The sequence below is a fragment of the Podarcis raffonei genome, chromosome 9 (genome assembly GCF_027172205.1).
Source record: "Podarcis raffonei isolate rPodRaf1 chromosome 9, rPodRaf1.pri, whole genome shotgun sequence".
Lineage (NCBI taxonomy): Eukaryota > Metazoa > Chordata > Lepidosauria > Squamata > Lacertidae > Podarcis > Podarcis raffonei.
The window spans coordinates 2,459,458-2,474,633 of record NC_070610.1 but is presented as its reverse complement, the minus strand read 5'-3'; the positions used below and the strand labels follow the sequence as shown (position 1 = coordinate 2,474,633).

At 45.7% G+C, this 15,176-nt stretch overlaps 1 protein-coding gene across 4 annotated transcripts in view; it reads left to right on the top strand.

The window, feature by feature from the left end:
• The first annotated feature begins 787 nt into the window (after positions 1-787).
• The window catches only part of UBE2Q2 (ubiquitin conjugating enzyme E2 Q2), a 39,410-nt gene continuing 25,021 nt past the window's right edge, over positions 788-15,176 (top strand). The window contains exons 1-2 of one of the 4 annotated variants that reach the window (XM_053402662.1): positions 788-1,125; positions 12,945-13,052. In XM_053402662.1, coding sequence (XP_053258637.1) covers positions 871-1,125; positions 12,945-13,052 — 363 coding nt within the window. In that variant the 5' untranslated portion in view covers positions 788-870. The remainder of the gene's footprint in view (positions 1,126-12,944; positions 13,053-15,176) is intronic. The other 3 variants (XM_053402663.1, XM_053402665.1, XM_053402664.1) reach the window with 3 other exon arrangements.

Sequence of the window (15,176 nt, the reverse complement as noted above, 5' to 3'; positions counted from 1 at the left end):
GCAAACTTGTTTTCTCCTGCTTGGGGGAGGGAGGGTAGGACGTGAACTCATGGCTTCAAGTTATAAGAAAGGAAATTCCGACTAAACCTCACTTAAGAACTTTCTGACAGTAAGAGCTGTTCGACAGTGGAACGGACTCCCTTGGGAGGTGGGGGAGATTTTTAAGCAGAGGTTGGACGGCCATCTGTCCTGGACGCTTTGCATTGTAGGAGTTGCACTAGAATTTAGACGACCCAGCTCTGTGATTCTGTAACATTTCCACCCCACGGAAAGCCCGACCCCTTCTTCCTCCCCTGCTGCGAACCCCACATCTGTTTCGTTTCAGCTTCGTGGGGCTTCCGACCTCCTCCCCGTCTCCCCCTGAAAAAGCGAAGCAGCCCGGCCTCCGCCTCCTCCCGCCCCCCGGGAGAGACCCCTTGTGATGCTGTGGGGAAGGCGGTGCGCCGCCTGCTCCTCGGGGTCGGCCCAAACCCTGCCCCGTGGGTGGGTCTGACCCTGCCTGGGAGGAAGGGGCCGGCCCAGCAAGAGGGCGAGCCAGCCAGCCAGCCAGAGAACGAGCGAGCGAGCGAGGAGCACGGAGACCAGCCGCCCCGGCCTAGTCCTCCAGAGCCACAAGTCGGCCGGCCGGCCGGCAAGCGAGCGGAGAGCGCGGCTTCCCTCAGCGCGCCGACTTCCCTCAGCGCCGCGGCGGCGGTGTTTGCGCTGCTCCCCGGCGGGCGGGGGCCTCCCGCGGGGCCGGCCGGCTTCGGCGAGGCGCCCCCGCCGCCCTCGAGGCCGAGCCGCAAGCGCAGGCCGGGCGGCAGCGAGGCGGGCGGGCCGGCGGGCAGGCAAGGCAGGCCGCGGCCGGCGGGCCCCGGAGATGCGGCCAGGATGTCTGTGTCAGGGCTGAAGGCCGAGCTGAAGCTGCTCGAGTCCATCTTCGACAAGGACCACGAGCGCTTCCGCATCGTCTCCTGGAAGCTCGACGAGCTCCACTGCCAGTTCGTGCTGCTCCCCGCCGCCGCCCCGGCCCCGACCACCCCCGCCGGCCCCGCCACGGCCGCCGCCAGCAGCCCCGCCAGCGCCGGGGGAGGCAGCCTCCCCGCGCCGCCGCCGCCGCCGCTCACCATCCACTGCAACATCACGGTGGGTGCCGCCGCCGCGCCTCGGGGGGCCAAGGGGAGCCACGCAGAGCCGCGGGCGGGGACCGAGGGGGTTGCCGAGCTTTGTTTTGCATTTCTCCCTCCCCCCTTGACTCGGGTCTCCCCTTCCTCATCCTCACAACAGCCCTGCGGTGTAGGGTAGGCCGAGGGGGTGCTGGGCTCCCACGGAGCTTCCTGCCCCAGTGGGTATTGGAACCCCCGTCTGGAGGGGTGGGAGAGCTCCTCTGGAGTAATTGCTCCGGGGCAGTTAAGGAGGGTCAGAAGCACCTAGGAGGGAAGAGAGGCTCTGGCTGCCTCCCCACTGCCCCCCAGGAGTGTGAGAAACAGGGTACAAGGCAACCCAGGAGTTGAGGACTGGGGCTTCCTTACTTTCTCTGTTCTCTTTTTGCATTTATATCCCAGCCTGTTCCTCCCAAGGAGCACAAGGCGGGGGACCTGGTTCTCCCTGGTGCAGCAACCCTGTGCCTGGATTAGAGGCAGAGGCAGTGCTTGGCCCAAGGGTCACCAAGTGAGATTTGAACGCTGGTCTCTCCCACTACACTGCACTGGCTCTCTCACCTGTTTCCCCAAATTTTCAGAAGAGGGGTAATTCTCCAGGATGTGGGGTAAGGAGCACCCAGGAGGGCTGGTGGGTGCTGTGTCCTCAGCCCAGCTAGTGAGTAAGCAGGAGCCTTGCTAGAAGGGGCAGGAGGTGGGGAACAGTCCAAGGATTGAGAAATGGGGTTGGGAGGTGGCCATAGCCGCAGGTTTGGGACATACCCTTCAAGGGACCTGGGGGATTATTAAGGCTGGGTTTACTATGCCAGGGAGAAATCCTGGGAGTTGGAGATTGGGGCTGGCCCAGGGTTGGGGCTTGTCACTTGGGGAAATAAGAGTTCTGCTGGGGGGGACACACCCCACGGTGGTTTTGTTGGCCTCCTGGAAAAGGGAGCTTTGGGGCCTGGGAGGAGGAGGCGGCCCAGGAGCCAGGGTGGGTGGGGTAGAGAGCCATGAGCTCAGATTGTGAGGCTGAGTCACTCCAGAGTCTGGAGAAGGGGGATTTCTGGGGATTAGAACGAGACTGGTGATGGTCCAACCCTTTTTTGACATAATTTTTTATTGATTTTCATACAATTTAACAAATTCAGTTTTCATACAATGTTCCCTTCGCATTTTGATTTCCCATCCTCACTTCCATGATGTTTCTGTTCAAATCCTTTGATCTACTGCCTTAGTTATAATACATATTTCTATAACATATATCCTACATTACATTCCTTTATTGTTCTTATTCCTTTGCTTATATTTCCAGTTCTGCCTGTGATTTCATTTGGCTATAATATTTTATCAGATAGTCTAAGAATTGCCTCCACTCTTCCACAAACATTTTATCTCTTTGGTCTCTTATTTTTGCCATCTCCATAGAGTCTAAATCTCCTCTTTTGTTGGAACTGCTGTCCATTTCTGCATATACAATATTCTGGTTGCAGTGGAAGTATACATAAAAATTTAACCAACTTTTTTGAGACCTCTGCCCCAATTATTCCCAAAAGAAATGCTTCAGGCTTTTGGGGGATGACTGTTTTAAAGATCTTTTTTAATTCATTGTGTATCATCTCCCAAAAGCTTGTTGTTTTTTTACAAGTCCACCACACATGAAAAAATAACCATTGGGACTGTTTTCATTTCCAACATTTACTTGATATAGTCTTATACATTTTAGCCAGTTTGTTAGGTATTAAATACCATCTGTATATCATTTTCAAATAGTTTTCCTTTAATGTGTAGCAAGCAGTAAATTTCATATCTACTTTCCACAACTTTTCCCATACAGCCATATCAATATTATGTCCCAAATCTTTTAGCCCAGTGTATCATTGCAGACTTAACCAATTTGTCTTTCGTTTCCCATTCTAATAACATTTTGTACATTTTCAAAATCATTTTTCCTTTACCTTTTAACAGTGTTAATTCAGATTCAGATCTTTGGTCTGCAGTCATACCTCGGGTTGAAGTTGATTCAGGTTAAGCGTTTTCGGGTTGTGCTCTGTGGCGACCCGGAAGTAATGGAACGCATTACTTCCAGGTTTCGCCGCGTGTGCAGACTGTCAAAATGACGTCACACACATGCGCAGAAGCGGCGAATCGCGACGCGTGCAGACGCGGGTTGCGTTCGCTTCAGGATGTGAACGGGGCTCCAGAACGGATCCCGTTCGTATCCAGAGGTACCACTGTATAAAGCCATATGTCCTATTTTTCTTACATAGTTCATTTACTTGATGATATTAGAGCCATCCCATCACTCACTTTTGGACTTCTTGTTGTTTCAACTCACAACAGTCTCCAGAAAACCTTAATATGTAAAACCTCTATATGTACCCCATTTTGCTTCCACATTCAATTTCTTTTGTGCACATGCCTCTATTGGAGATAACCACAATGGTGTTTTCCTTTCAAATTTTTATATCGGGTTCACACACTACTTGTGATTTAAAAATTCTTTGTGAACCTTACCCTTCTCATACCATAAATATGCATGCCACCCAAACCTTCTAGATCAAATAACACAGTGGTGTCCAAACTTTTTTCAAAGAGGGCCAGATTTGATGAAGTGAAGGGCCATGAGGGCCAACCAAAGTTGTTGACCCTTTTTTTAAGGACTAAAGTTGTTGAGGTTTTTTTTTTAAGGAAAGAAACTGCCACTGGGGCCAGATTAAACCAACCGGCGGGCTGGATTAGGCCCCTGAAACGGACTTTGGACATACCTGAAATAACCTATTGTTTTTCAGTACCAGCCGTTCCTTCTTCCAACTCATACAGGCAGCTTTATAACATAGTTTTAAGTATGGCAGTGAAAATCCTCCTCTTTCTTTAGCATCAGTTAATATTTTAAATTTAATCCTGTTTTCTTCCCCATCCCAGACTTTTGGACCTTGCCATTCTAGAGAAAGGGTTGGCGGAGGCATCCTTTCTTGAGGTAGGGAAGATTGATAGAGGGTAGATGAGGAGGGGTGATTTCTTAGGTTACTCTAGGGCTTGCTTAGTTATGGGGTGGCAGGCGGGGAGGCAGAGAGTCATTCCTAATGAAGCAGAGAAGAAAAGACACCCAAGGTTCTTTTCTCTTCCTGTTGCAGTCAGATGAGCTGGTGGCTCATCCGTAGCTATTGGGGGGGGGGGACGACTAGCCAGGTATTATGTCCCAGAGGGGCGCCATTGAGGCTCCCAGCCTCTGTGTGTGTGTGTTCTAGGTGTTCCAAACTGGGTCTTTGAAGCATGGGGTGGGTGCGCGTGCACGCCTAGGATCAATAGTCCTGTGGTGGAGCATACATGGGGGCTACTCCCAGAAGATCAGGTGGCGACAAGAGAGGCTCTGTTGAGGCTGGTTCTTAAATATGAAGGGAACTACATTACTACCATCCAGATCTCACATGGCTACACTTGGTTTTTTGTGTGTAAATTCTGAAACTTCATAGTGTAAAAACTTACTACTCAGAACTTCATTTTCTCCTTCAAATTGTTAATTTGTTTTTGTTTTTTAGAACCTTTCTTTGCTCGCAGTAGTCATATTGCCTCTCTTTCCCTCTTTGTTTTTCCCTTTGTTTTCTCTCTGGAAATATTATTTGCATTACTGAAGTTTTGGGAAGGGCAGTCTGAAAGGAAATGTACTTCCCTCCTCTTCAGCCATTCAACTTCTTTAAGTATAGGAGTGCTTGCAACAGACAACTTTGACAAAAGAAGCCAGAAGATTTTGTTTCTTTAAATTGAAACAAAAGTGTTGCAGGGCGGGTATATGTGTGTGAGAGAGAGAGAGCAGAATGTGGGCAAAGTGCTCCTCCCTGATTAGTTGGAAGTTAGATTAAGTAATTTCTCTCCACCCATGAGAGGTGGAAGCCCAGAGAGAACAAGGAGTGTGCCCATATTGTTGAATGTGTGACCTGCTTTTAAAACAAGGCATGAGCGGAGTAACTTGCCTCTCCACCAGCTGAGGAGGTACTAGCTTGAAAGCAAGTCAGGAATTCTCTGTTTGGAGTAAAAAGGTAAAAGGTAAGGGATCCCTGGACAATTAAGTCCAGTCAAAGGTGACTGTGGGGTGCGGCGCTCATCTTGCTTTCAGGCTGAGGGAGCCAGTGTTTGTCCACGGACAACTTTCCGGGTCATGACTAAACTGCTTCTGGTGCAACGGGACACTGTGAGGGAAGCCAGAGCACATAGAAACACCATTTATCTTCCTGCAGCATAGTGATACCTCAGTTTTCGAATATCTTGGAAGTCGAACGTTTTGGTTTTTGAACATCTTGGAAGTCGAACGTTTCGGTTTTCGAACACCGAAAACCCAGACGTAACTCGGTCCCAGGATTGCTGAAGAAAGCAGATCACTTAAGGAAAAAACCCAATTGAAGAGAGGTGGGCAAGGTAGAAGGCTGGAGTTGCCCCCTGGCTGGACTTCTCTGCCATTAAACCCACACTCTGCTACTGGCTCTCTCTCCTCTGAGAAACTATATGTGTTGAATTTCTGCTTCCTATTCAGCATTTAAAGGTGTAGGAGCCCTACTAGAAAGAAATGGGTAGCAACCCAATGTAGGACCATGAAGGGCTATGAGCTGGGAACATTTTCCTTAATGTTTATAGATTTAGAGCCCACCTGTTTAAAAGACAACTTTCTCATAAGGAAAGCACACAGATATATCACTCAGACTGTTATGTCGTATAACTATATATACACACACATACATAAAAACATAAAGCAGAGCACTAAAATTAAAAATTCTAATGAGCATGCAGGCAATGAAACACATTAAAATAAAATCAGCCGCAGCAGAACCTTAGAATTATAATGCAACCACAATAAAACAGCATCACAGATTGCAGGTCCAATTAAAATAATTACAAAAAGGCCACAGTAAACAAATAAGTTTTCAAGGTCCATTTGAAGCAATGGAGCCTGTCTGATCACGCTTGGGGGAAAAGTTATTTAGATACAGCATGCAAATTTACTATTGTAATATGACATAAATTTAAAATGTGATTTCCCCCCACCCCATTGAATCTCCCTCTTTTCTCAGTTTCAGTTTGTTTGGTCTATATAAGGTAAAGGTAAAGGTACCCCTGCCCGTACGGGCCAGTCTTGACAGACTCTAGGGTTGTGCGCCCATCTCACTCAAGAGGCCGGGGGCCAGCGCTGTCCGGAGACACTTCCGGGTCACGTGGCCAGCGTGACAAAGCTGCATCTGGCGAGCCAGCGCAGCACACGGAAACGCCGTTTACCTTCCCGCCAGTAAGCGGTCCCTATTTATCTACTTGCACCCGGGGGTGCTTTCAAACTGCTAGGTTGGCAGGCGCTGGGACTGAGCAGCGGGAGCGCACCCCGCCACGGGGATTCGAACCGCCGACCTTTCGATCGGCAAGCCCTAGGCGCTGAGGCTTTTACCCACAGCGCCACCCGCGTCTATATACTAAGCATCAAAGGTGAGTAAGAGCAGAGGTACACAAGTTTGAAACCATCAAAAGATTTATCAGCCAAAAACTAACACTAGAGTTACAGGATTTGATAAACCCTTGTAGGAGTGGTAGGTACCTGTTGATGGGAGCCACTAGTGCAGCCTACTGAATCCTGAATTGCCACACACCATAGTAGTTCCCACCCCTTTTGAAGTTTTCTTCTCCCACAAGGCAAATGTCATATGGTTCCTATTGTGTACATATTGTTGTACGCTGCCTTGATAGTTTATATGAAGGCAGTATATAAATGCTATTATACATAAATTTAAATTAATGTTGGCTAACAGCTTGCCACCCCTACTGGTAAAACAGCCCTGTGACACTCAGCTGTGAAGTGGCATAACTCTTTTTGCAGGCTTGCACGTTGGTGCCATACCTTCCTGCAAAGCTGTAAACATTCTAGGAATTCAGTTCCACCGGTAAACTGGCAAAGGGTTTTGAGCAACCAGTCCTATGCACACTTCAAAGTAAGCCTCAGTGAAATTGGTGGAGCTTGTTTCTGATTAAACACAGATAGGATCAGGTTACATATTGGTTGAAATAGCTGTGTATGGCACTGGGCTTCCTTGATGAGTCTTGCTTATTTTGTGGAAGAAGAGGAGACAGTAAGTTCATGCCAACAACCATTCATTTCTCCTGTCCTAATATGCCCAGGGTGGGAAGGAGCAGTTGTGGTGATGCTGATGGCTTGCTGTCATTGTGTAGGAGAAACTGAAAAGGTCCCTGCTTGCTTGCAGTGTGTTAGGACTGTAGTTTTATAGAACTAATGCTCAACTTGGCTCAGTGCTGTTTTAATGTGACATGTGATGAAAGTGAGCTCTTTCAGATAGGAAAAACTCAGGATTGTTCTATACAAACATAGAAATTCTAGCCATGTCAAGCTGCTCTGCAGACTAAATATCAACCATCGCTGTTGTAGGAATGCAGAAACTCTGCTTCTCTTTGTGTAGGAGAGGAATCCCTATTGGATCTTAACTGGTTGAGATCCTTTATTCCAGCCTTCCCCAACCTGGTGCCCTCCAGCTGTGTTGGACTTCAGCTTCCATCAAGCCCCAGCCAAGGGAGCAATGGAAATCTCCACCATATTTGGGAATTTGCTAGTTACACTTCTCTTAAGTACTCAAACTGAAGATGTTCTAGCTCCCTGCTAGGAGTTATCTTTGGCCTTATCATCTTTCTTATACAGAAAGCAAAAGGTGAACTTTTAATATACTGCAATATTAATCTTTAATGGAGGCATATCCCAATATTTACTCCCACAAATCCATATTGTGAACAATCCTTTAATTGTAGTCTACCAGTGGACCACAATGTGTGTCTGATTTGCCCCTAAACATAATTGTAGAACTGGGGTGGGACAGTGTATGATGTCAAATAATAGGCAGAGGACTTGGGGACAAATATTAATTGCTGGTGAAAACTGGAATGGCAGAGATGAGAGTAGTGGTAGCTCCCCGCCCCCTTGTTTTCCTGTTGATCCAGGAATGAGAGAGCTGACAAGTCAGCACTTCACTTAAAAAAAGGCTGCAGGGAACAATGCTGTGATACAGCTTATTATTATTATTATTATTATTTAAAATCCTGCCTTTACTCCAAGAAACTCAGGTTGGTTCCCCCCGTTTTATCCTTGCAAGAACCCTTGGAGTGTAGGTTAGTGGCTGGTGCAAGGTCATCTAGTTAGCTTCGTGACTGGATGGGCATTTGAACCTGAGTCTCCCTGGTTGCGTTCCAAGACTTGTCCACTGGCTCATGCCAGTTCTGCCAACCTGATCCAGAAAACAGTGCAAGAAACACATCTGAAACATATTGATGAGGTAGCCATTATTGTTTACTACCACAAATGTAAGTTCAGCTCCCTGATTTAAGCAGCCATAACCATTTATTTGACTTGGATTGTGGTTCTAAACCCATTGAACCAAAGTTGGGTTTATTTCTGAGTCAAGGGCCAAGTAAGTGTGCTGACACCATAAACAGGTTTATTATGCTAAAAAGCTTTCACTGTCTGGCAGCCACACTTAACAGCACGAAGCCCTGTGAGTCCCATGAGGGTCTCAAGAGCGAAAGGAGTGCAGTAGTCTTGAGGTGCCTGTTGCTCCTCCCCTGCTCCCCTGCCAAGGGGCCTGCGCACTAGAACTTGAGTGCCATGTCAGGCACCTGCCCTACTTTGGGAAAAGCTGACTTAAGCTGTTCTTGGGACTTCCTTAGCAATGTCAGCGTGCCTTTGGTACAGAGGTGTCGTACTGTTTACAGCAAACAAGATGTACTTTAGCTCATGCTGCTTCAAGAGGGAATTGTCTGTTCTGCCTGGAACTACTGTCCCTGCTACACAGAATTGTGTTTGTATGTGGTCCTTACGCAATAAACAGATGAAGGCGTTGACACACTGGATAATTGAAAATGGCTGTGCCAGCTTGTCATAGGCAGTTAGACTCATTTTATGCCATGGGGTGTAATTCTAATGTTGTGTTCTTTTTTTTCATGGCCAGTAAGGCATTTTGGGGCCTAGGACTACTGGCAGCAGCTGGCCATCTGAGTGTTTACTGTCCCAGGGTGACCTGCATCATGATCACATAGCCAAAAGTTGGGGAATTAATCTTCTTCATAAGAGGAGACTCCTGGAGGTAGTTTGTGTGAACCCAAAGGCTTGATAGTTTGTAGGCAGCATCAGTAGTACTATAGAGCTCGGAGTTGCAGTAATTTCCCTTCAGAGGTGTAAAGCAATCTGTAAAAGCTGGCTTGATTGTTTCTGCACCTACCCCAAAACAGATATTGGCATGTTTACCTATACCTGTATTTAGCTATACTCGTAGGAAGGGGAGATATTTTCTGCATTCTAAACCTCCTCTGTGGACTGGAGTATTATCAACTTGTTATTTTGGCAGAAGCCTCTGGGCCTCCACAGAACTGCACAGTGAAGAAATGCAGGTATTAAATGCAGAGCTCTCTCCCCCGCCTCACTCCAAAGGAAGGAGTGGGCAATTGCTAGCTGATAATAAATATCCATTCATCCTGCCTCTCTTCCACAAGGGAGGGAAGCTAAAGGAGACTTACAGTGTTCACAGTCATTTCCCATCCAAGCACAGACCAGACTGACCATAGTTCTAAATTATCAGACACCCTAAATAGCTCCTGCTTCCTTCAACTTGTTTTAATAAATAGCAAGCATCCTGAATCATGGCAGGCATCTTGCAAAATAAAAACTGGTGCCAAGCAACATGACCCATCTGCTTCTAATATAAACAGTGGAACTTGGTGCAACCTATGGCAAAAACTGCATGAATCTGTTCCCTTTTTGAAAACGGCAGGCCGTCTTGACTTTTGCTAAGACCTGTGCTAAGCGTTACATGCTTCCTTTAGAGGGTCAGCATTCAAGTAGTAGAAATCCAGTATTAAGGGAAACCAGGAACTCTTTGATCTAAAGGTGTGTAGAACTGTTGGTCATTAGGGATGTTTGTTTTAGAATATGCTAGTTTTGCAGAATAAACATGAGCTTTTGTCATGTCTTCAACGGGGGTTAGTTCTGATAAACAACAGTTCATTTGTGACTGGGCTGTACAGGAACAGTCTCTGTATAGATATTTCCCTGCACATAGGAAAGCATCTAAAACTCTTCTTTCTGATCTATTTATTCCACTGTATGGAGGAGCATTTGATCATTTGGGTCCCCTATCTGCAATCTGATATAATGTATCGCAGAAACAGATTTAGCACATCCATCTGCTGTTTGTGACAAACTTGACAGATGTTTATCATACATATAGTAGCAAGGGAGTGGGGGAAGCAATTTCACTAACAAAGCAAGGAGAGACCTTCTTGTGCTTGGTCATAATTCATTTTCAGATAGGATTTTTTGAGGATACATAATTAAAATAAAAATTTTGAGGGCCAGAAATCAACATTTCTGTGCACAAGAAGCTGCCCAGTAGCAGACCTATCTAGCTTGTCTGCTGCTGCTCCCCAGAGTGTTAGACAGAGGCTGCCTTTGAAGATTTTGCAGATTACAAGCACTGAAAACAGTCCTGCTGACCTGGGATTCTCTGCTCCACTTGCCACATCTCTCTGGAGACAATTGCTTTGTGTCCCAAGTGAGCAGCTATTGGTAGATCTTCCACTTCTAGCCGTTAAGATACTGTATGTTAGACATTTACTAAGGGCCAAATTAGACATAAGATGTGTGAATGTGTTTGATGCATATTCTTTAGCTGCCAGGGAGTAGGGCCTAGGCAGCATTGGAGCCAGAGCGAGTGGGGTGGATGAGTTTAATTCTCCCTCCCTGACAAAAAGTGGCAGCTCTGAAGGTGCTGTTTGTGTGCAATTTCAAGGGAGCAACCTTTTGTTGCTGGGACAGTGGAAATGTTGAACTTTTCTTCCTTCTCCCCTGTGCTCCCAGTCTGTATTCATTACATTCATGTCAGTCAGGCGTTGTGTCTGGTGTTCTCCTGAGCCTTCTCACTTTGGGGGTCCCAGTGTCCACAGACTAGCAAACAAGCCTCAAGAGTTGCACTATAAATGAGGGTGAGCCTGGATTGTCTCTTGAATGTGGTACAAAGCCAAGCAGCTTTGGGGTTTTTTAAAAGCAAACAAATCTTATTTTAGGTTTGCATTGATTCTTTTCTTTTAGCATTAGGCCTGACATCTCATTTAAGAAGAGTGTGTGTATGTCTGAGATGACATACTTTTCTGATTGGAATTAGGGTTGTTTTTGAGTTCCTTCGAGATAGGTTAGTCCCATATCTTTTTAGCCACGCTTAACCTGTTCAGTTTTTATATAATTACTTAGTGGAGTAATTAGTGGCTCAAGTATGGATTCTCCTCCAACAAATTCTGTTTCTCCAGTGAAGGTTTATGTATGGAGAGTATTAATTAGCATTGGGGAGGGTGAGGAAAGAACAAGAGGGAGCTAATTATGCCTGAAAGCTTCATCTGAAATGGAAATAAGTGTTATATTAATTATTCCTATAAGAAATTTGCTGCCGTGAAAGTAGCCACATTCTGTGTTACCTTAGAAAAACCCTGTTAGGCTGAGGGGACAGTGTTTGGCCCAAGGCCCTTTGGGGAGCTTCATGGCTATCCAGTGATTTTAATCTGTTTCCAGCATCCAAACCTTTCACCAGCCCTGCCCTGCCCTGCTCTGGGATTCCTCATGCATTTATTAGTGCCATTTCTGAGCATAGGCTTGTAAATAACCACTCTTCTTGGGATGGGATGAGACCTTGGAGGAGGAGCTCCAGATGGAATGCGTAGTCTCATTTCAAGTTGGAGTCAGCCCCCTTCAAGCTGGATCTGGGATTCACTCCCTATCTCTGCTGCTGCTGCTCTGCTTTCTTTTACAGACCCTCCCCTCCCCTGCTGGAAGGAAAAGGCTTCACCTTGGGGAAGTAGGCAAGAAGCGGTAGAGGGCTCACTTTGACACAGTTCTGAGTATTGTACCAGCCAGACGACAAGGAGTGAAGCAGGCACAATTTTCACTCTTGCTCATTCTCACTAAATCATAGTTTGACTTAGCTTTATGTGCAAACTGAGCTGGAGGCAAGGCCTGTGTGGTACAGTGGTTAACGATATCAAACTAGGTTGAAATCCTCACTCTGTTCTGAAGCTCACTGGGTTACCTCAGTCCAGCCTACTTCACAGAATTGTTGTGAGGCTAAAATTAGGAAGGGGAATGTGTTCACAGTTCTTATCTCTTTGGCGGGGGATAATGATGCATGGAGCACCCATTTTTGGCTAGGACAGTGGGGCTCCTGGTGTTCACTGGCATGCTCAAAAAGCCAATGGAGGGGTTGCACATCTCAAATTGGCCAGATGCAAACTGCTTCCTGCTGACTAGCAGGAAAACTTACCTTCTGATTTTGGTGACAAATTACTACGATATGTAGGCAGGCAATTTTCCACACACCCTTTGGCTAGTGGCTCATGTGAGCATAATTTGCACAACTGTCTTAGTGACCCTTTCCTAGAAGAAAGTGGTTGTACCCTCAGAAAAAGAAGGAAAAGTTGAGATGGCGGTTGAAGAAGTTGGTGCTTTTTCTTTTCAGGCAATTAGTTAAATCTTCATAGCCAAGTGTGCTCCCTGCTTTGGAAAACAGTTGCCCACTCTACATAATTGACTTTCTGTGTCTGTCTGGAGTTGAGATGGGGAGCTGCAGTGGTCTGCTTTATTGGTTTTTAAAAAAGCATTCTTTCTCTCACCTTGATAATGGGACATACTTTATATTTTAACAAGTGCAGTTCTCCAGAAGCTTTGAAATATGAATGTGTAGTTCAGGCATAATACTTACTTACTTACTTACTTACTTACTTACTTACTTACTTACTTATTTAAAGCAGGAGTCTTATCCCTCTTCATCGCCAATATGGTTCGTGGACTCAGATGACCCCAACTTGACTTCAGTATTGGAGCGTTTAGATGATATTAAAAAGAGCAATACTCTGGTAAGTGATCACCTGTCCTCCTTTGCTTAATCTGGCATTTGGTTATGAACTAGGTATTAGGTCAGAATCCCACAGCCATGCCATTGTTTGGTGGTGCCTTTTTTGTTTTAAGCAAAAATATTGCTTGTGGTTTCACAAGTGGCACTCCTTCACCAGCTGGCCATCTAAAAAGATTTGATCTAGAATAGTGTCTCTTTCAGTTTGCAGAAACCATTTATTCACAGCAAAGGCTCATGCAGGGTAACTACCACAAATGTTTTAGCAATTGCAAAAAGCAGAAGCCAGAAAACAAGTGTGCTTTGCGTGGAGAGGGGGGCATGTTATAAATAACAAAATTGTCCATTTGTATGGGAGAAAGCAGGTGGGATTTTTCATGCTTTCCTGTCAAAAATAATTTCTAGATATTGTGACAGTACTTCTTAACACATAGTGCCAAAACTGAAACTAGCGCTGCCCTCTTTTCTTATCATAGCTGGCTGTATTATGACTTGCAAGCAGGAGAAGAAGAGCTTCAGATTGTGATTCTTTCATGCTGCTTTCTCTGACCCAGTTCCCTCCAGTTGTTGTGGGACTGCAGCTCTCATTGGCCCCAGCTAGCATGACCAATGGTTAGGGATAATATGAATTACACTCTAAAACATGGAGAGCATCAGGTTGGGAAAGGCTTCTTCAAGAAATCATAGTGGTTTCTTGTATTTAGTTTTAAAGCTACCCTGCCTTTACACGTGACCAAAGCAGAGGGCTGAAGTCCTACTGGGCTTTCCAACGTATGTATTTCTACCACCAATTCTTGAAATCAAATTGGGGGTGTTAACCAAGGGGCAATTCATAATCTGCACTACTGGGAAATAATATTTCTTCCTAGCCTAAATTCTTGGCTTGTGGGACTGCCGTCTTCTGGATGGGTGGTGTACACATGCAAAGCCCAAGCCACCTTCTTGGCAGCCATGATTTGATGCTACAGTCCCAAAAATCTTAACCATGGGAATTCTGGAGCAGCAGTAGGATGGTAGAGCATCTAGAAACAGGTGTTGCTGCTGCTTCCCTTACTTGGCTGCTTTTAGGAAGGAGACAGTTGTCCTGTTCAGGTTGTCTTCTGATGCTTTGGATTAGTGTTCCAGTTGATATCATTTACATGTGCCTGTTGGTGAGGATGAGAGAGAGAGAGAGAGAGAGAGAGAGAGAGAGAGAGTGTGTGTGTAAGAGTCTAAGCAGAGCTGGCAGTGTGTTGGAGTTGATCACAAGTTATAATAAAAAGAAGTATAGCAATAATAGCATTCCAGAAATAAGGTTACAACTGGAAAATCTATTAAATGATATTTAGTATTTATTGGCAAACTCCTTCATGATTTAATTTTGTTCCAACACATCAAGAAGGCTCTCCAGCTGCTCATGAGCATAGATTCTGTTTTCCTGGAGTCTCTTGTAATGAGCAATGTTTACCATTCTCAGGGTTTGCCAGCCCTGTGAAGCCAGTTGAGCTGAAAACATTTGAGACACATCCTGCTTCATAGTATCCTGAATTGTCTATAGATGCACAGCAACGTAGTAGTACCAAATGTTACTCTCGCTCTTACTCTGCACTCCTGGAGTTTAAACACTTTTGGTTAAACATTTTCCAGTCTGTAACTGCTTCATGCTGCATCTTAAATCTGAACTGTGGACTATTGATAAGTGTAACATGTTATAGACCAATGCATACAGTATTGCGTAGGACATCTAATGCTGATGTGTAGATGTGACATCAGAGTTCATGTGTCCATTGCCAGGCAGGCGGGATAGGCTGTTCTAAAAATGAGATGTTGGGGCATCTGCTTAAGTTTCTTCATGCATATTTTGAATAAGAATAGATTACAAAAATCAAAGCGTCTGGACTAGACTCATTCTCTTAGGCTTTGCAGCTTCAGATGAGTTGGAAAGAGTCCTGATGCAGCAGCAAGCTCATCTGGAAAGTTGTGTTTTCAGAAACAGTTCCAAGAAAGATAACTATAACATTTTGGCACTATTATCCCAGATTCGCCTTGTTGGACCTGTACTAGTTCTGCCTCTTTCAAGGCTGCCTGGGAGGTAGCTGGTTCTAAATAGGAGCAAGCGACACTGTTCATTCCTACCCATGAGTGCATT